Source organism: Mustela putorius, unplaced genomic scaffold (assembly GCF_011764305.1).
Source record: "Mustela putorius furo isolate JIRA1106 unplaced genomic scaffold, ASM1176430v1.1 tig00003853_pilon_pilon_pilon, whole genome shotgun sequence".
In the NCBI taxonomy this organism is placed as follows: Eukaryota; Metazoa; Chordata; class Mammalia; order Carnivora; family Mustelidae; genus Mustela; species Mustela putorius.
In genome coordinates, this window is record NW_025422005.1 from 21,465,960 (window position 1) to 21,487,714 (window position 21,755).

General features: G+C 44.2%; 1 protein-coding gene and 1 pseudogene across 1 annotated transcript; both read left to right on the forward strand.

The window, feature by feature from the left end:
* Positions 1-1,961: 1,961 nt before the first annotated feature.
* On the forward strand, positions 1,962-5,826 carry LOC123387386 (annotated as a pseudogene).
* LOC101677142 (serglycin) lies at positions 4,602-7,014 on the forward strand. The gene is given in 3 exon segments (XM_045064940.1): positions 4,602-6,470; positions 6,473-6,525; positions 6,527-7,014. Coding segments are annotated over 3 exon segments (423 nt in total). The 5' UTR covers positions 4,602-6,367; the 3' UTR covers positions 6,794-7,014.
* The last annotated feature ends 14,741 nt before the right edge of the window (positions 7,015-21,755 follow it).

Below are 21,755 nucleotides of genomic sequence, written 5' to 3' on the forward strand. Positions count from 1 at the left end.
GTCTCTGTCCCGAGCTAGGACTGATTTCTGTTTCTTTGTTAGCTAGCGTGGACGGCGAAGCCCTCTGTAACTCGCTGAAGCTTCTCGGAGACTAGCCCGTGTCTGGTTCATCTTTTAAATCCTCCTCAAGACCGGCCAGCAACAGGTGGCGTCGGGGAGGCGCAGCCCGTGTCCCCTGCGCGGAGGCTGCGGGCACCAGGGCTCCCTTCCGCCCCCACCCCCAGGCGCCGGGGTTCTTGCTCGCGGTCCAGGCAGGTCCTCTGGCTTCCGCCCGGGGAAAGGAGGCGGCCCGGTGCGGGTGAGACCAGGACGCGCAGGTGTCAGGCCTCATGGGCACAGCTGCAGCTCGGCCCCCGGACCTTCCCACTTGCCCTCCGACGCCCCTGCCGCTCGCTCCTGCAGGGAGGCCGCCGGGGCCCCGCCGGGCCGGGAGTGCCGCGCTCTGACCGCCTGGGGACGGCCCCGGGGCCCCACCCCGACGGGGGCCACCAGCCTTCAGCGCCGAACTAACTCCACGCTGGCGACAAGGACAATGTTCGTGGCGCCGCCTCGGACAGACCTCCCTCGGTGAGCACATCTCAGCTCTTCCTTCCTCCCGTTTGGTTGGGCTTTCCTCGATTTCCGCCTCCCCTCGGGTGGCTGGTCATTAGGGGGTCTGCGAGCTCCTCACTTCCTTTTCTTGCTTAAGCAAACGCGGACCGGGAAGCGCCTTGGATCAGCCGGTGAGACCCGGACGTCCCCACCGCCGCTCGGGGCTTTGGGGGTGGGGATGGGGGCGGGGTCTGTCTGCCGCTGCAGCTTTGGGTAAAACGGGCTGTTTTCTAATGGGAAACTCGGAAATGCCAGTTTGACTCCTGAATGCAGTCCTTGGGGCTGTGTTCTCCAAAATCGGGCCATCTCTTTTTGCTGCCCTGCTTGGCCACAATAATTCATTAGACTCTGAAGAAAAATGACCAATGAATGAATCCATGAAGCATAACGTGTTCGGAAATTTGGGGCTTTAAGATTATGTTTGCATCTCGCTTCCATATTCGTGTGTCCACGTACGTTGTAAATGTGAGCTATCTTCTCTACCTCTGGATGGGGCTGCTAAAATTAATTTGTGGAAGAGCTCTGATATTTAGTTGGTTTAAAGACAAGTACCTGTAAGAATTGTGCATTCTAAAACTCCAGTTCCCGTGATCTGGGAAGATATTTGACATTAAAGCTAATTTAAGCTCGTTGGTTGAATGAAAATGAACATGTTGTTAGGATTGTTAACATTAGATGGAAAACTTCTGTTCTGTGTTTACTGTGAGTCCGCAGGTTCAGGTCATCTCTGCAGCAAAATTTGTTGGGAAAGGGGAAAAAAAATGGTACAACTTTGTCTAGTGTCTCATAGTTTTATGGGGGAATCTACAGATAATTGTGGAGAAGAAACAGGTGTAAACCATTACGAGGCATAGGTTTATCTGTTTGGCTCCTAGTCACAGAAAATGAGCACCACAGCTCACCGTGACTACTGTTCCGTAGAAACTAAGGTTTTTAAGAACTAAGAATAAATGTAATCATGACTACTAGAAATAAGAGAAACAACTCGATGCAAAGAAAGTGAGATCGGTTATTTAAAGAGGGAGAACGTAGGACGAAATCTGAACGTAAAAAGCCTAGTTGTAGGTTTGTGAGAAAGCGTCTTTGGAAGGGAATGTGTTGTGCTTGGGACTGAGAATGATTACGGAGATCGGGATGGAAAGCTTGTTAAGGAGGGATGGGCTCCCGGGGGAGGGAAAGATGGAAAAGAGCGGGCCCAGGCAGACAAGGAGCCGAGGAGCCGTATCCCACACCCACAGAAGCCTTCGCTGATTCTCTGGGGTTCCAAAACTTAGATTACCCTTCAGAACCGTCGTAAGTTGGGGCAAAGGGCTGGACTTTTTATACCCTCCTATTGATAGTCACTGGATGTGACCACCTGGGAAGAGGGCATGACCTTGACAAGGCAGCTGTCTTCAGTCAAGGCCGTCAGTGGTGGCATCCAGCTGCTGAGGACGGCTGGCAGCTTCTCGGCAGCAGAGAGCCCTTCGTTCCTGGTGGGGATTCTGGTCAGGACATTCCAGTACCCGCAGGAACTCAGATCCTTGCAACGCCCTGTATGTTCTTGTCTCAGGAAGTATATATCCGGCTGCCTGGGTAGCACAGTTGATGAAGTGTCCAACTCTTGATTTGGGCTTGGGTCATGATCTTGGGGTCCTGGGACTGAGCTCTAAGTCGAACTTTTCACTCAGTGCAGGGTCTCTTGAAGAGTCTCTCTCTTTCTCTCTACAATAGGTAAACAAGGGATGCCAGGGTGGCTCAGTCACTTAAGTGTCTGCCTTCGGCTCAGGTCATGATCGCAGAGTCCTAGGATCGACTCTCACATGGGGCTCCCTGCTCAGCAGGGAACTTGCTTCTCCCTCCGCCTGCTGCTCCCCCTGCTTGTAAGCACACTCTCTGGCAAATAAATAAAATCTTAAAAATAAATAAACAGATCTTAAGAAAATAAGTATATATCCATATGGGAGATGACGGGAAGGGGAAAAGGAGGGACTGCTTAATTTTTTTAAAAAAATTCATCTTATTATTGGGGTGCCTGGCTGGCTCAGTTGGTGGGGCAGGCAACTGTTGATCTCAGGGTCATGAGTTCAAACACCACTTTTAATTAGAGTTTACTTTAAAACTGGGCACCTGGGTGGCTCAGTTGGTTAAGCATCTGCCTCTGGCTCAGGTCGTGATCCAGGAGTCCTGGGATCAAGTCCCACATCAGGCTCCCTGTACAGGGGGAAGCCTGCTTCTTCTTATTCCTCTGCTCTCCCTCCCTGCTCGCTCGCTCTCTCTCTCTCTCGCACAAAACAAAACAAAACCCCTAAACAAATAGGGGTGTTTGGGTGGCTCAGTCGCATGAGCATCTGACCTTGATTTTGGCTCATCATGATGTCAGGGTCGTAAGATGAGCCCCATGCTGGGCTCTGCTGGGCTCTGCACAGAGCATGGGGCCTGCTTGGGATTCTCTCTCTCCCTCTCCCACTGCTCCCCTCCCCAAAACCCAAATAAACAAAATTCATCTCTTTGGAATGAATGAGCTTTGCCATCAGAAGCATACTGATATAAGATTGGAATTTATTTTTTTTCTCTCTGTTAAAATGATATTCAGGGGCACCTGCCTGGTTCAGTCGGTGGAGCACGAGACTCTTGATCTTGGGGTTGTGAGTTCAAGCCCCACATTGGGTATAGAGATTACTTAAAAATAAAATCTTTAAAACGTTGTTTTTTATAATTATTGATCTACTCTTAATAAGACATTGTGAACAAAGGTTTTTCTTTATCTGTAATGTCATCTTCCTAGAAAAACAAAGTTTCCATGTTTTGCCCTTATTAGGTCTTTGATTACTTAAAGTTGAATCTTCTCAATATTGAAAGAGCTAAGAATACTAACAACCATATAACCCTTGTATTTGCCTTTAGAATCCCTTACTGCTACTTTAGCGAAATGGATCATTAAGTATTAATTTTGTAATGATCTGTAATCCGATTTAGTCATGTGCTTTAAAATGTCCTGATATTTCTGACACATTTCCCAAAATTCAACCTTGTAAATGAAGTGTTATGCTTTGTTTGCTTACTAATTGGGCTTATATGGTGTGTCCAACTCCATGGAAAGCATTGAAATAAGCGGTAATAAACGTTCTGATAGAATATTGCGTGGGTGGATGTTGTAACTATTCCAGAATTCCTCAGGTTTTGATATGCCCTGTTATAAAGTCATCACCTGTAATTCTGATTATTAAAGTGTTATGTGTTGGGGGGGCGCCTGGGTGGCTCAGTCATTAAGTGTCAGCCTTTGGATCAGGTCATGATCCCAGGGTCCTGGGTTCGAGCCTGGCGTCGGGCCCCCTGCTCAGCGGAGAGCCTGCTTCTCCCTCTCCAGCTTCCCTGTGCTTGTGTTCCCTCTCTCTCTGTGTCTCTCTCTGTCAAAACAAACAAACAATAAAAAAACTTAAAAAAAAGTGTTATGTGTCACAAAAGTAACCAAATTTCCTTGTTGATTGCATTGTAATGAACTCTAACCAGATCTTTAACCACAGCCAGTTTTGAGGTTTTTTTGTCATTTGCAGCTGTTGTTTTAGTCAGACACTCTTGCAAATGTGTTTCCCTTTTAAGATGATTCATGGAGAGGACTGGGATAAATACAGAGCTCTGACGATTTCTGGAACCAATGGGAAGACTGCATTCAAACAGAATAAGATTTGGTAGCATGGGACTGGATGAATTGAGGAAGGCGAGTTGTCGAAGTCTCAGATGCCAAATGAGGTTCGGGAAATAATGACAAATGCATGTTCCTTTAGCACATTGGAGGCGATTATGTTAGCAAGAGTAAAAGCTAGAAAACCAAGGCTTCTGAGGATGGATGTAAGCATGGAGCATTGACGGGGTCTTTCCTAAAGATCTTTATGCCCTCCGAGAGATTAAAGCTGAAAGCCTTTTTAAACTCATTGTCAACCTGCTTTGCCCTGTCATTTTTGCTCATGAACTTTTTTTTTAAAGTTTTATTCATTTAAATAATCTCTACACCCAGAGTGGGGCTCGAACTCACAACCCCAAGGTCAACAGCCGCACGCTCTTCTGACTGAGTCTGCCAGGTGCCCCTGCTCTTGGACTTGTTAAAGCAGGTCGGGCCGTGGCACTTTTTGGGAGAAGCCAGACATAGGCAGATGACAAAAACAGAATTTGGATTGGAGGAGACCCCCGTGTCCTTGCAGTTGGAGATGCAGGCGTGAGAAGGAGCCCGACCCCCCAGCGGTGTGCAGCCTTGCTCCAGGAGGCATGTGTTTGTGGTTGATGGGTAACTCTTTCGGTACCTTGTTCCTCTGGAGATTTTGCTTTGGAAGCTGGTGCCCTTCTACTTGGTGATCAAAGCATTTGTGGAATAGGTGAACCTGAGAAGATAGGACAATCAACACGAAGTCTTGTTAGAAGTAAGGCAGCAGCAAAGCGACGAGGCTGGGGTGGTTGTGTAGCCTCCCTGCAGGGACTTCCGGGATTGCTGCTCCAAGTCCGGTTGCAGGACACGACAATAAAGACAAGCTGTGGGGCGCCTGGCGGGCTCCGTCAGGAGAGCATGCAACCCTTGATCTCGGGGTTGTGAGTTAGAGTCCCATGGTGGGTACAGAATTTGCTCATAAATGAAAGACCAGTGCCTTCTGAGAATTTAGAAAGGGGGAGCACGTTGCTGTCCAGATTTGACTTGGTCTTCAGGCTGGTACACTCCAAATGAGAACCATGACCCCTTACTGTCTGCACATGTGATTGCGTGAAGACCTGGAAAGCAGAGAACCGTGGCAGCTCGGTATGAATCGTCAAGATTCAAATACTTCTGGACTTGAAGTGGTTTCTGATAAAACATTATGAGAAAGATGAAAGATGGTTCCTGGAGAAACCCAGGATCCAGTCTCTACCAGCGATTGCGAAAGTACACTGGTTTTGCTTGGCAGTATGTTCCAGCCAAAGCCATCCATGGAAGCTGTTACGATTCCTCAAGATTTTTACCTTGAACTCTAGAAACAGAGCCAATGGTTACAAGGCTCACCAGTCACTACTAGGCACCTGGGATCTCTGATTCATCCAACAGAGGCCCAAGCAAGGTCAGAACGCAGAGAGGAACCAACCAAACAAAGATGCTGAGGATTTCAATGTCATCAACTTCCACAGATTGCCAAAGAGCGACAAACGTTTCAGGACGCTGATTTTGAAAATCATATTGGATCACTACATGACCAAGGTTACTTCTTGCAAAAAAAGACCCAAACTGCATAGTTTACCACCTTCAAACTGGTAAACTACGCAGGACTACCTGGGAACCTCCTGGGATTATTAAAGAATATGGAAAAAAATAACCCCCAAACTTCTGGAAGATGATATCTTGAAAGTAGTAATAGGAAAGGTGTTGATTATAATTTTTTTTAAATGACTCTTGTTTGAAACATGGCTGGGTCCCTGATATTTGTTCTTCCAGACTTAACACGTTTTTCTCTTAAGCTATCTATGACTTTGAGAAATTTGGTAAAATACTCCTTTGTCAGCACATAGAAGACATTTAACTTTTGTCCCTACTCCAGCCTTCCAAGACCCAGAAACTCTCAGTGAGTGTTCTCATATTCTCTTCTGGTCTCATTCTGACGAGGCAAGTTGGAAGGGCAGCAGTTTGGGTCGGGAGGCACAGACAGGGACAGGAGCCAGGGAGAGGAAATTGTGACATGGGTTCTGGGCAGGGTCTGAGGTTTGGGAACGCTTTCTACGAGGGACAGAGTGCACGCTGCCACATTTCCGATTCGTGAACTGGAGTGAGCTGGTCACCATGGGGCTGCTCGTGGCTCTTGCCCTCCGCCTGGTTTTGGATTCTTCAGTTTACGGTTGTCCCGTGTGGAGGGCCAAGTACTGGTGGGTTTGCTGCAGGCCTGACAGAATTCTGCAAACTGCACAGAGGAGAAGGGACCAACATTCAACCTGCTTCCCGGTGGGTGAACCCAACAGAAGCCTTCCTCCAGGGACTAACCCTGCTTCAATGACAAGACCCCAGAACTTGAATGACATCTTTCCCTTTCTGAGGACTGTTTCTGGATCAGGATCTGGAAATGGCTTCTTCACTGAAATTGAACAGGAATACCAAGCAGTAGATGAAAACAGTGATTTTCATGACAATTTTGGGCCTCTCTGGGGAAATCTGCCATCAGACAACCAGGGCTTGGGCCAAGATGGACCAGGAGAAGATCTTATTATATAAAAGAGAGGGTTTCCCATCTTGATATCAGGCAATGCATTCAGTATATTTTATGTAGCATAGTTAAATGAATAATTTTAGAACAAAAAGTTTTATAGAAATTTTAGAACATCTGAAAAAGAAGTTCAAGTTTTATCACCTTTTTTTTTTTCCTTCATGAATTCTTTAAGCTTCCTTTAGCTATCCTATTGTCTGGGAAAATACCTGTATTTCCTTTGTATCATTGTCAGCCAATATCACTATGAAATTAACTAGACTGCCCATGTCTATAAAATTGCTTTAAAGAATCATTCATACTGTTTTTTAAAAAATATTTTATTTATTTGACAGAGAGAGAACACAAGCAGGGGGAGAGGCAGGCAGAGGGAGAACCAGGGTCCCTGCTGGGCAGAGAGCTCGACACAGGGCTCCATCCCAGGACCCCAGGATCATGACCTGAGCCGAAGGCAGACACTTAACTGACTGAGCCACCCACGCGCCCCTAGACTTTTTTTAAATTTAGTTTGAGAAGCAGACTGACAGGCAAAATTTCATATCTAAGTCTTCAGAACTGACTGTGATTGTGAATCACAGGTATGTCTCTTTTATTATGAAAAACCCAGATGAAACACGTGGTGAATTTATGGAGTGGGTATTCGGCAAGTCCAGGTAAAGCACGAATTGCTCTAATGTTACCACTGGATGTGTTTGTAGAGCTGGTGGACATTGTTCAGAAGTGTGTTTCTTGTTACAACTGGAAACTGCAGACCCAAATTAAAGCACAATTGTGCTCTCAGTGCTTCATACCATTTTGCCTTTTCCCCTAGATATCTGTGTATTTTCAAATCTTACTGTATTAAAGCAGAACTAAAACAATAACAACAACAAAAAAACTAAAGCAGAACTAGAAGAAGAAGAAGAAGATGACGACACAACTGGAAGCCTGTTATGACCAAGCCTTTGACTGGAATGTCATATTTGAGAGAGACACACGCACAGACTCAGATGTGACCAGACAGCTTCAAGGAACTAAGGTTGACTTTATGGAACCAATGAGCCCTTTGGGAAAGCTGGCCTGGTCCCTGGCTTACAGGGTTCCCAGCAGCCTTACCCGGTGAGTGAGGAAGGTCATTTCCTGGCAGGTGCAGGAACCTCAGGATACTTTGGGGACCTTGAGAAGAGAAGAATTCACATGCCCGTTGCTCTATGGGCCACTCAGAAAGATCGCCAGAGACCTTCACGTTGCAAACTGGGGAGATCTATCTAGCTGCTACTGCCTGCCCCCACTCCATCGGAAGATGCTCCAAGTCAGGCCTCTAGAACAACTTAGAGGCACTGAACCTGGACAGCCTGGCAGGTAGATTTTACCGTGGTGCCAAAACCAACTGGTCATTTTTGATATTTGCTACTTCCTGTAGATTCCTGGGTAAGTTGGCTTGAAGCTTTTCCATGCATTCTGAGAAGGCCTCAGGAGTTGTCAAAACCTTTAAAATAATTCCTATGTTTGGATTGCTGCTAACAATTCAGAGTGACAAGGAGTGGCGTTTGTGCCGAAAGTCACACTAAGTGTCCAGTGCCTTGGGCATTCCCTGGAAATTACATGTTTCCTGGAAAAATGAACCATCTATTTAAAAGAACTCTGGCAAAAAGTGTGCCGTGAAGCGGACTTGGGAGAAAGCTTTGCTGGTTGCCCTACTTTGGGTAAGAGTGGCCTCTAGAAATAGGCATGTTTCAGCCCCTCTGAACCATTCTATGGAAGACGTTTTCTATACTCTTTTCATGACTTAGGCTTTCCCGATGGGGCTCATGTTAGGGAACTGGATATTCTCAGGTACCTTCAGTCTCGGGGAAATACTCAAAGTTTGCTTCAGGCAGGTTGATGAACGCCACCGATGTGCCCTTATCCCTGCCTGAACGCTGGAGACGTGGTGTCACGAAGACCGTAAGACCTGGCACGTGGAGGACCAGCTCCGCCCTCACGGGACAGGACCTCTTTGCGGTGCTGTTGACGAGCAACTCTCCGGGGCAACGGAAGAGAATTAAGTGGTGGTTCAGCACCACATTAAGCTGGTTCCACAAGATTCCACAGGTTCCTGGCACCCTGTGAAGGAGAACATCAGAGGAATCCTGCTCTGACTAGCGAGCCGCTGAGGGACCTGAAACTACTATTTTGGAGAGCTGGTCCCAAGAAGTCAAAACCTGCTTCCTCCTCTCTCTGTCTGCCTCTCTGCCTACTTGTGATGTCTGTCTGTCAAATAAATAAATAAAATCTTAAAAAAAAAATAAAAAGATAGTGTGGCTTGAAACCAGGGACCAACAGGACGAAGAAGAACAAGCTGCAACCTTTGACCCAGGCCTGTTGTTTTGGCCTAAACGCCCCAACTCTTCTGCTCTAGGGAGGTGGATTTGAGCCTTGCCTCCTGGCTCTTCGCTGGGCTGCCTCTCAAGTAAACCTTTCTCTTGCTACACATTTGATGCCTTCCTGACTGGCTTTGCTGTGTGTTGGGCAAATGACTTGAGTTCAGTTACCCTAGGGACCTAGTGATTGTCCTGTAGCTTGCTTGTGGGTGGCCTGCAGAGCCTTCCCTTAAAGCATCAGCTTGGGGCGCCTGGGTGGCTCAGTGGGTTAAGCCTCTGCCTTCAGCTCAGGTCATGGTCTCAGGGTCCTGGGATCGAGCCCCGCATCGGGCTCTCTGCTCAGCGGGGAGCCTGCTTCCCCCTCTCTCTCTGCCTGCCTCTCTGCCTACTTGTGATCTCTGTCTGTCAAATAAATAAATAAAATCTTAAAAAAAAAAAAAGTATCAGCTTCACTGAGGTATTATTTATGTCATTAAAATTCACCCGTGAAGGAGGGAAGAACAAGGTCGCCCAGGGCCTTCTGACTGGTTACGATAACATAGGATCATACCTACATATTTATGCCTGTTTTTACTTTTTAGAGACAGCATATATCCATATATATATGTAAATATATGTAAAGATTTATTTGAGGAGGGAGGGGCAGAGGGAGAGAGAACCCTCAAGGGGGACTCCCTGCTGAGCAGGGAACCCAACACGGGGCTCGATCCCAGGACCCCGAGATCATGACCTGAGCTGAAATCAGGAGCTGGCCGCCCAGCTCACTGAGCCACCCAGGCACCCCTCCGTTTATATATTTTTAATGGTTTTCTTTCCCTTTTTCCTCATTATCATATGTAGGCTGTGGTTAGATTTACCATTTTGTATGGGAGCCAGCAAACTTTCTGTGAGGAGACACGCAGAAGTATAAATATTCAGCTCCCTCGCGCCACACCAAAATGAGCCACACGTAAATATTTGAGAGTTTGAGAGCTACTTAGTGTTTCACAAATGAACATGACTGGGCACCGAGGGTGGGCAGTGCAGCTCATATTTGTGTAACTTCCATGTGTCATGACATATTTTCTTTTTTTCAACCATTCACAAACGTAAAATTCACTCTTAGCTCCTGGGCCACATGGATCCTGGCAGTTGGCTGGAGTTAGGCCCAGGCTGGTCCATGGAATGCGAGGAAGGGTTGTGGCTGTGGAATATGAGGAAGGGGCAGCTAAAAGGCCTAGAAGCGTGTGCACGTGTGTTCCGGCTGCAGACCCGGTCCTGACGCAGTGCTGTTCACTGACGCCCGGTGTCGTGGGAGGCCTCACGGTGCTGGGCATCCGATGGGCTTTGACAAATGCTCACCTTCACACTAGCCCCAGTGTGGTCTCCTGCGCCAGAGTCTCACTGCCCTAAAAGCCCGCCCTGTGCCCCCATGGAGTCCCTCCCTCCCTTTTCCCAAACTTCCGGCAACCACTGGCCTTTCCACCATGTCCATAGTTATGCCTTTTCCCAAATGTCCTATAGTTGGGATCACTGTATGTGACTTTCCAATCAGCTTCTTTTGCTTCGTGGTAACATTGGAGGCTGCTCTGGGTCTCGTAGTGGCTTCATGGCTCCCTTCTTATCACCGAGTCCCCTTCCATTGTCTGGTTGCCCCACAGTTTATCTGTTCTTCCACCTAGGGGAGGATATCATGATTGCTTCCACATTTGTTTGTTTTTTAAAGTAGGCTCCAAATAAATAAATAAATAAAGGAGGCTCCACACCCCACATGGGGCTCGAACTCACAACCCCGAGAGCAAGCGTCACATGCTCTACGGATGGAACCAGCTGGGCGCCCAATGGCTTCTAGTTTTCAGTCACCAATAGAGCTGCTATTAACATTCACGTGCACGTCTTTATGGGGACGTGCATTTTCAGCTCATCTGGGTAAATACCAGGGAGCATGCCTGCCGGCCGGTAAGGATACAGTCAGCTTGGTGAGATGGCCGGAGTGGCCGTACCACTTTGCATTCCCTCCGGCAATGAGTTCCCGTTGTTCCGCGTCATGTCAGCATCTGGTGTTGTCAGCGTTTTGGATCATGGCCATTCTAATATGGTGTCGCGCTGTGGTATCTCATCACGGTTTTACTTTGCAGTGTTTCCCTGATGACATACGAGGTGGAGCATCCTTTCATTTGCTTCTTGGCCATCTGTAGGTCTTCTTTGCTGAGGTGTCTGTTCAGATCTTTCCCTTAATTTTTAATTGGGTGTTTGTTTTCTTACTGTTTTAAGAGTTGTGTGTTTTGGATACAAGTCTTGTGTTGGATCCGTGTGTATTTTGCAAATATTTAATTCTGATTTGTCACTTGTCTTTCACTCTTTCAGCAGTGCCTTTTACAGAGCAGAAGTTTTCAATTTTAATAAAGTCCAGCTTGCCAATTTTTTTCCATGGATTATGCTATTTGTGTTCTCTCTAAAAAATCATTGTCAAGGGGCACCTGGCTGGCTCAGCCAGAAGAGCGTGCGACTCTTGATCCTGGGGTGGTGAGTTTGAGCCCCATGTTGGATATAGAGATTACTTAAATAAGAATAAAACAAAAAGTCATTGCCAAATGCAAGGTCACCTAGATTTTTTCCTAGCTTATAGCAGCTTTGTGTTTTATGTTTAGGTCTGTAATCCATTTTGAGCTAGTTTTTTGTGAAAGGTGTAAAGATGTATGTCTAGATTCATTTTCGTCCATGTAGATGCCCATTTGTTCCTGCACCATCTGTTGAAAAGGCTGTCCTTCCTGTATTGAATTGCCTTTGCTCCTTTGTCAAATACCACTTGACTCTATTTGTGTGGGTCTATTTCTAGGTTCTCTATTCTGTTCCATTGATTAGTTTTATCTGTTTTTTTGATTGTTTTTTGTTTTGTTTTGTTTTGTTTTTTAGCCAGTACAACTCTGTAGTGATTATGGAAGCTTATAGTCAGACTTGAAGTTAGGTAGGCTCAGTCCTCTGACTTTGTCCTTCTCCCTCAATACTGTGTTGGCTATTCTTGTCATCCCCTTCCCCCCGCACCCCTCTGTCTGTACAAATTTTTAAATCAGTTGTGTTGATATGCACAAAATAACTTGCTGGGATTTTGATTTCTTTGCACTGAATCTGTGGCTCACTTGAAAAGAGCTGACATTTTAACAATATTGAGTCTTTCAATCCATGAACATGGAATGTCTCTCCATTTATTTAGATCTTTGGTTTCTTCCACCAGAGATCTTGTACATATTCTGTTAGATCTATACATAAGTATTCCATTTTGGGAGGGTGTGTGCTAATCTAAATGGTATTGTTTTTTATTTCAAGTTGTTCATTGCAATTAACTTAAAAAATATGTATTTATTTATTGGCAGGGGGAGGGGCAGAAGGAGAGAGTCCTAAGAAGACTCTGCTGAGTGTGGAGACCATTGCAGCCTGGATCTCACAACCCTGAGATCTGGGCCTGGATGAAACCAAGAGTTGGTTGCTTTGAACAACTGTGCCACCCAGGCTCCCCTGCAATTTACTTTTTGCTTGATTTTTTTTTTAGATTTTGTTAGAGAGAGCAAGCATAAGCAGGGTGAGGGCCAAAGGGAAAGGAAGAAGCAGACTCCCTGGTGAGCACAGAGTCTGATATGGGGCTTGATCCCAGGACCCTGAGATTATGACCTGAGCTGAAGGCAGACACTTAACTGACTGAGCTACCCGGTTGCCCCTATAATTGACTTTTGCATATTAATCTTGTATCCTGAAAACAACTTGCTTTAGGAGTTTTTCTGTCAATTCTTTAGGATTTTCTACACAGATGATCATATCATTTGTGGAAAAGTTTTACTTCTTCCTTCTCATCTGCATCTTTTATTTCCTTTTCTTGTCTTACTGCATTCCTTAGGACTTTCAGTATGATGTTAACTAGGAGTGGTGAGAGGGGATATCTTTGCCTTGTTGATGATCCTGGGGGAAAGGATCTAGTTTTTCATTAACCATGATGTCAACCGGAGGTCTTCTGTAGATTTACCAAGTTGAAAAGGTACTCTTCTATTCCTAGTTTGCTGTGAGTTTTTGTCATGAATATTAGATTTCTTTAAATGCTTTTTCTGCACCTATTGGTATGCTCGTGTCATTTTTCTTCTTTAGCCTGTCATGTAATGGATTGTTTTAATTGAATTTTGAATTAGTCTTACATACATGGAATAGCTGGTTGTGGTATGTAATTCTTCTACCACAACATCGGATTCTATCTGCTACTATTTTGTTGAGGATTTTTGTATTTATGTTCATGAATATTGGTCTGTAGTTTTCCTTTCTTGTGATGTTTTTGTCTGTTTTTTGTATTGGGATAATGCTGATCTCATAAAATGAGTTAGGACGTATTTCCTCAGCATCTCTTCTTTAGAAGAGATTGAGAATTGGTATGCTTTCTTAAATGTTTGATAGAATCCCCTAGTGCACCATCTGGGCCTGGGGCTCTCTGTTTTGGAAGTTTATTAATTATTGATTCAGTTTCTTTAATAGATCTAGGCCTATTCAGATTATTTCTATGTCAGTTTTGGTAGATTTTGTTTCTAGATTTTCAGATTTGTCGGGAGAGAGTTGTTCATAATATTCTTTCATTATCCCTTTTATGTCCACAGAATGTAGTGATGGCCTAGTAGTTATATAGTAGTGATGTAGTAGTAGAGTAGTAGTAATCATGTAGTAGTAGATTAGTAGTAGGTGTAGTGATGTAGTAGTAGATTAGTAGTAGATGTAGATTAGTAGTGATGGCCTCTTTCATTTCTGGTATTAATAATTTGTGTCTTTTTTTTTTTTTAATTGGCTAGCCTCACTAGAAGTTGTTAATTAAAAAAAATCGTTCTGGGGTGCCTCGGTGGCTCAGTTGGTGAAGCATCTGCCTTTAGCTCAGGTCATGATCCTGGGGTCCTGGGATTGAGTCCTGCCATGGGTTCCCTACTCAGTGGTGAGTCTGCTTCTCCCTCTCCTGCTCCTCCTGCTTGCACTTTCATTTGCTCTTGTCAAATAAATAAATAAAATCTTGAAAAAACACTCAATCATTCTTTGATTTCATTGATTTTTTCCCCCTCTACTTATTTCTTGTTTTCATTTTCATTGATTTCTGCTCTAATTTTCATTATTTCTTATCTTCTTACTTTGTTCTTTTTCTAGTTTCCTAAGGCAGAAGCATAGATTACTGATTTTAGATCTTTTCTTTTTCTTTTTTCCAGTGGGTCCACATCCAATATGGGGCTTGAACCTGTAACCCTGAGACCAAGAGTTGTATGCTCCACCAACTGAGCCAGCTAGTCACCCCTTTCTTTTCTAATAGGTGCATTTAATGCTATAAATATTCCTCTAAGGACTGCTTTTGTTGCATCTAGCACATTTTAAATTGCATTTTCATTTATGTCAAAATATTTCTTTTGAGACTTCTTTGACTCATGTTATTTAGAAGCTTGTTGTTTAATCTCCAAGTATTTGGTGGGGGGCGGATTTTCCAGCTCTCTTTCTGTTGCTGATTTCTAGTTTAGTTTCATTGTGGTCTGAGAGCATACATAACATTTCCTTCTTTTGAATTTGTTAAGGTTTTTTAATGTCCCAGAATCTGTTTACATGAATGTTCCATGTAGGCTTGAGAAATATGTGTATTCTGCTGTTAGATGAAATATTTTATAGATGTCAGTTAGATTTAGTTCATCGATGACACTGTTCAGTTCAACTGTGTCCCTACTGACTTGCTGCCTGCTGGGTCTATCACTTACTGAGAGGGATGTTAAAGTCTTCAACTGTGATAGTGGACTTGTCTTTTTCTCCTTGCAGTTCTGTGAGTTTTTACCCCATGCATTTGATACTTTGTTAGGGCATATACATGAAGGACTTTTATATCTTCTTAGAGAAGTGATCTCTTTATCATTATATAATGTCCCTCTTTACCCCTGATAATTTTCCTTGTTCTGAAGTCTGCTTTGTTTGAAATTAATATAGCTATTTAAACTTTCTTTTGATTTGTATTACTGTGATGTTTATTTCTCTAGTCTTTTACTTTTCTTTTTACAAGATTTATTTATCTTAGGGAGAGAGAGAAAGGGCACACACATGAGCAGGGAGAGGGACAGAGGGAGAGGAAGAGAAGCAGACTCCCAACCAAGCACGGAGCCCGGTGTGGGTCTTGATCCCAGGACCCCAAGATAGTGACCTGAGCTGAAATCCAGAATCAGCTGTTTAACTGACTGAGCCACCCAGGTGTTCTTATTCTTTTACTTTTAATGTTTCTCTGTATTTAAAATGGGTTTCTTGTATACAACATATAGTTGGGTCTTGTTTTTTAATCCACTCGAGGAGTCCTTGTTTTTTGTTGAATCATTGATATTTGGTGTGATTATTTTATTTTTTCATTATGGGGAGAGTTTTAAAAAAAATCATTCTATTTTTCTTCATGATAGATGTATTCTTGGATCCCCCATTCTGCCCCTCCCCCCACACCTCTGGTAAAACATCAGTTCTCTATAGTTGAGACTCTGTAGTATATAGAGTCTGTTTCTTGGTTTGTCTTTTTTCCTTTGTTTCTTAAATTCTGCCTATGAGTGAGATCAGATGATATTGCTCTGATTTATTTTGCTTAGCATTATACTCTCTAGCTCTATCCATGTTGTTGCAAATGGCAAGATTTCATTCTTTATTGGCTATAGAATATTCCTTTGTGTGTGTATGTGTGTATGTGTGTGTACACATCTTTATCCCTTCATCTGTGAAGGGATATTTGGGCTGCCGCCATAGCTATTGTAAGTAATGCTGCAATAAACAAAGAGGTGCATGTATCCCTTGGAATTAGTGTTTTTGTATTTTTTTGGATAAATATCCAGTAGTGCAATTACTGGCTCATAGTGTAGGTCTATTTTTACTTTTCTGAGAAACCTCCATACTGTTCTCCAGAGTGGCTGCACCAGTCTGCATTCCCACCAACCATGCACAAGGGTTCCTTTTTCTCCATATCCTCACCAACACTTGTTTCTTGTGCTTTTGATTTTAGCTCTTCTGACAGGTGAGAGGGGATATCTCATTGTAGTTTTGATTTGCATTTCCCTGATGATGAGTGATGTTGAGCATCTTTTCATGTCTTCTACTCATTTTAAAATTGGATTATTTGGAGTTTGGGGGGTATTGAGTTGGAGTTCTTAATATATTTTGGATACTAATCCTTCATCACATACATCATTTGCAAATATCTTCTCTTGCCTTTTGTTGATCATTTCCTTTGCTGTACAGAAAACTTTTTATTTTATATGTAGTCCCATTAGTTTATTTTGGTTTTAGTTCCCTTGCCTCAGGAGACATTATCTAGAAAATACGGCTGGTGTCAGAGCAATTACTGCCTGTGCTCTCTTCTAGGATATTTATGGTTCCAGGTCTCATATTTAGGTCTTCAATCCATTTTGAGTGTATTTTTGTGCAGAGTAAAATAAAGTGGTTCAGTTTCTTTTGAATTGTCCAACACCATTTGTTGAAGCCTTTCCTTTTCCCTTTGTATAGTCATTTCACTTTTGTCAGAGATTAACTGACCATACAATTGCGGGTTTAGGGGCTTTCGTTCTATTTTCATTGATCAATGCGTTTATTTTTATGCCAGCACCGTACTATTTTACTTACTTCTGCTTTGTAATAGAACATGAAATCTGGAATTCTGATACCTTGTTTTGTTTTTTGTTTTTGAGATTGCTTTGACTATCGGGGACTTTTGTGGTTCCATACAAATTTTAGGATGGTTTGTTCTAGTTTGTGAGAAATGTTGTTGGTTATTCTGATAGGAATTGCACTAAATCTGTAGACTGCCTTGGGTATAATAGGCATCTTGGCATTATTTGTTCTTCCAACCCATGTTCATGGAAGGGTTTTCCATTTCTTTGCCATTATCTTCAGTTCCTTTCATCAGTGTGTTATAGTTTTCAGGCTTCAAGTCTTTTGCCTCTTTGGTTCCTAAATATTTTAAATTTATTTATTTTGTTAAATAAACATATAATGTATTTTTATCCCCAGGGGTACAGGTCTGTGACTCGCCAGGTTTACACCCTTCACAGCACTCAAAAATCATAGCACATATCCTCCCCAATGTCCATATCCCCACCCCCCTCTCCCGTCCCCCCTCCCCCCAGCAACCTTCAGTCTGTTTTTTGAGATTGAATCTTTTATGGTTTCTCTTATTCCTAAATATTTTACTGTATTTGGTGAAACTGTAAATGGGACTGTGTTCTTAATTTCGTTTTCTGCTGCTTTGTTAGTGTATAAGAATGTGACAGATTTCTGTATACCGATTTTTGTATCCTGTGACTTTATGAAATTCATTTATCAGTTCTTAGAGTTTTTGGGTGGTCTTTAAGGTCTTTTCTATATAGTATGTCATTTATGAGTAGTGGGAATTTTACTATTTCCTTACCAGTTTGGATGCCTTTTACTTATGTTGTATAATTGCTGTGGCTGGGACTTCCAATACTATGTTGAATAAAAGTAGTGAGAGAGGACATTCCTGTCTTGCTCCTTACCTTAGGGGAAAAAGTGCTGCTTTTCTACATTGAGCATGATGTTGGCTGTGGAGGACATTTTTTTTTTTTTTTTTTGGTTGTGGATTTCTCACATAAGGCCTTTATTATGTTGAGGTGTTTCCTCCAGACCTACTTGCAGAGGGTTTTTTTTTTTTTTTTAATTGTGAATGGATATTGTACTTTGTCAGATGCTTTTTCTGCATCTATTGAAATCATCATAAGGTTTTTATCCTCTTATTGATGAACAATCACAAATGATTTGCAAATATCAGAGTTGCATCCTGGGAATAAATCCCATTGGATGGTGAAACACATGATTTTTTTTTTAATGTATTGTTGGATTGTTAGTATTTTGTTGAGGATTTTTACATCAATATTTATGATATTGGCCTACAGTTCCCTTTTTTGGGGTTTATCTGGTTTTGGTATGAGGGTGAGGCCTTGAAAAATGAATTTGGAAGTTTTCTTTCCTCTTGCAGTTTTTGGAATATCGTTTGAGAAAAATAGGTATTAACTCTTTAAATGTTTGGTAGAATCCAGGGTGCCTGGGTCACACAAGTCAGTTAAGTGTCTGCCTTCAGCTCAGGTCATGATCCCAGGGTCCTGGGACCGAGCCCCACACTGGGCTCCCTGCTCCGTGGGGAGTCCGCTTCTCTATCTGCCGCTCCCCCTGCTTGTGTTCTCTTGCTCGCTTTCTCAAATAAAATCTTAAAAAAAAAAAGTTTGGTAGAACTCACCTGTGATGAATTATAGTTTATTATTTTAAAAGAGATTTTATTTATTTGACAGAGAGAGATCACAAATAGGCAGAGAGGCAGAGAGAGAGAGAGAGGAGGAAGCAGGCTTCTTGCTGAGCAGAGAGCCCAATGTGGGGGTCGATCCCAGGACCCTGAGATCATGACCTTAGCCGTAGGCAGAGGCTTTAACCCACTGAGCCACCCAGGCGCCCCAAATTATTGATAGTTTATTATCTACCACATTTGTTCCTGTTTTGTATCCTTACCCTTTTTGTTCTCATTTTTTGTCTTCTACTCTTTTTTGGGAGGGGAGGGGCAACAGAAGGAGATAAAGTGTGGAAGAGGGAATGTGGATTTGAGCATCCAAAGAGGTTACAGATGAGTTTGTATTTCTTTGGCTGCCTCCTGCTTTGGGGAAAATTGCCTGTTGAGTGCATTTTTTGTGAACATCAATGCACATTTCCTACCGTAGAAGCTGAAATGGAGCCACCCTCCTTCTCTTCACTCCTTGGCATGCAGAATGTGGGAGGATGACTTGGGCTTGGACAGATGGGCACCCGCAGGCAAGACTTGAGTCTTGATCAAATGATGGAGCAATTACAATTTATTCACAGCTGTGGGTCAGCGCCATCGTCCTGCAGCAACTTAGCTGTTCTAGGAAAACAGATCGTCTTGAGGAAACCCCATGTGACTTGAACCTGAGTTCAAATCCTAGCTGTTGTGACTTCAAATATCTTCCCGTATTTACATCAAGTGATGAGATTTTACCAGGGAAGAGAACCGGAGAAATTAAAAAATGAATCTAGCTTTGTCACTAGCTATGGTACACTGGGAAAATCCCTTCACCTCTCCCAGCTCTTGTCTTTGCCTTTTAAAAAGGGACTAGGTACTGATGTACACAGAAGCCCCTATAGCTCACGGCAGATGCGGTAGTAGGCAAATGAACCAAATTTAGGGCCTTCCTCTTCAGCTTCCCAAGGTCTTTCTTCCCCTGGGCCACGGGGGGGGGGGCAGGGAGGTACAAGCAGTACCCAGCTTTACCCTCAAACGTTATTGCTGTCTTCTGGCCCAGAGTTATCTGGAAGAAACGGTACAGCCTTGGACAAGCACTGCATTTCACCTTTCCTAAGGGCTGGCAAGAAAGAGAGAGCGCCTCGCAGCGAATTGCCAGTGACCGCCGACTGGCCCAGTATCTGGCCCACAGTGGGCGCGGAGTATGACACAGTCATGAGGCAAGCCCTGTGATTCCAATCTGTAAGCAGCAAGTATGTTCCATGAGAAGACGGGGGCTTCTGTCTTTTCCTACACCATTCCCAGTGCCTTAAAGACCAGTGCTTGGCATATAAAAGGCACACACTCAAATAGGAACCTGACATCACTGGGGATGTGTGGACAGTGCTGCAGTCTCTTCACCTGCAACCGAACCTAACCGTACTGACCCCTGGGTGGCATAACAGGACCGAGGATGGACGAGCCAGTACTGGTCTCCGGTGTGTGCCTGGAACTCCAACCGATGGGCTCCCACCTTTCTCTTGATCTTTAGCTTTTTGTTCAGATTCCAACATAAAGGATTCAAAACTGCTGGGGAAAAATGACTGCCAATCTCTTCTATGTACAAATGGAATTTCTGTTCTTTATACTCTTTGATGTGTTAATACACTCACTTGCATAGAGTTTACGTGCTTTCAGCATTTCAAGTGAGAACTTCCCAAGGCTCATGCAGTTAAATGACAAAGTTAAATTATACAAACATGATGAAACTATATTTAGAATATGGATGAGCAGGAAAAATCTTGGAAGGGAATTTGGAAAGAGCTGCTGTTAGATAGTAAAATGAAGTTGAACTTTTAAAAATTTTAAACTTGTGAAAGGAAAAAAAAAATGCCCAAAGCAATGTTTCCATCCTTGTAAAAATTAGGGAATGTTGGATTCTCATCACTTACTGGAGATCTGAGGCCGTGGGAATTCTACTGGTTGGAGCCATCATCTTGTCATGATGGGAGACGAGACTCCCGGGAGTCTGAGGTTTCGATCCCTGAAATTCCGTTTCCAAAACTGAACTCACCTTTCTTTGCCATCCCTCAGGCTTCAGGAACATCTTGGATCACCTCTGACAGCTCCTTTCCCCGGGTCACCTACTGAACCCTGTTCTGTTCCTTCCTGTCACTGCCTTTGCTCAGGCCCCATCACCTGCAATTACAGTTGACCCATGACACAGGGATTAGGGGTGCTGTCCCTCTTCCGGTTAAAAATCTGCATGTAGCCTGACCCTCTCTAAACTCTTACTCACAGCCCGCTGTTGACTGGAAGTTACTGAACACACGCCATGTATGCTATGTAGATACCCTGTACTGTGTTCCTGCCATACAGCAGCCTAGAGAAAAGAGAATGTCAAGAAAACCCTTCGAGTAAGTATCTTCGAGTTGTTCGAGGTCAAGTGTACTGCGTTCCCCGGATGGCTGCCTTCGGGGCATCTGGTCTCCCTCGCTACTCTCAGATCGACCTGGCGGCGCAGCGGCTAGCTCTACAACCCTCATCCTCCGGTTTAAATATTTCCTGTGTTCTTAGTGCTGACAGGACCAAGGCCAAATTCCTCCTCCTGGCATTCAAAGCACGTGACCCAATCTATCCCCCAAACTCGCTTCTCCTTCCCTATTATCACACTCCACGCTCCCTGGGCATCTTGCCCCCTGCTTGCCCAAGTCCATGGCTCTGTACACAGATTATTTTTTTTTTTTTAAAGAAATGCCTTCCACTCACTCCCACATCCCTAGAGGTTCAGCCTTAGTACTGTCTTCTCAAGAGGTCCCCGAACCTAGAGGAAGTTACAACTTCCTCCTCTCTGCCCACTGTTGACCCTATTGACGTTCACCATTTGCAACCAGACCACGAACCCCAGGAGGGGCAAGAAACGTGGACTCTGTCGAAGGTGAGAGAACATTATTTTCAACCAAGGGGCAGCCCCCAGCCCAGCCCTAAGGCAGCAGTCTCTGAAGCGACTTGCTCTCCTCCCAAGCCTTCCACAGCACGTAATGCAGGCGCCCAGCTTCCTCTGCTCCTGGCGCCTCGCAACACCCTCTCGGGTGGACCCCACGCTGGAACCACTGTACCCCTAGGCCTTTCTTTACAGCCAGGCCAGGAGTGAAAAGAGGTCATCCAACATCATTTTTCTTCCCGGCTTTCAGTTAATCAAACCCTAAGGTGATGAGGTTTGCTACTTCAGCTTCACGGCAGGAAATGCCCCAGCACCCGGTGATGCTGCGCTCCCGAGCCAATCCGCGTCCCTCTCCTCAGCTTGGCCGTAAGCTTCTTGAGAGGAAGGACTGTAACTTCCCAAGAAATCTGTCTTTATTCTGCTGGGTGAGAAAAATCCTTTAG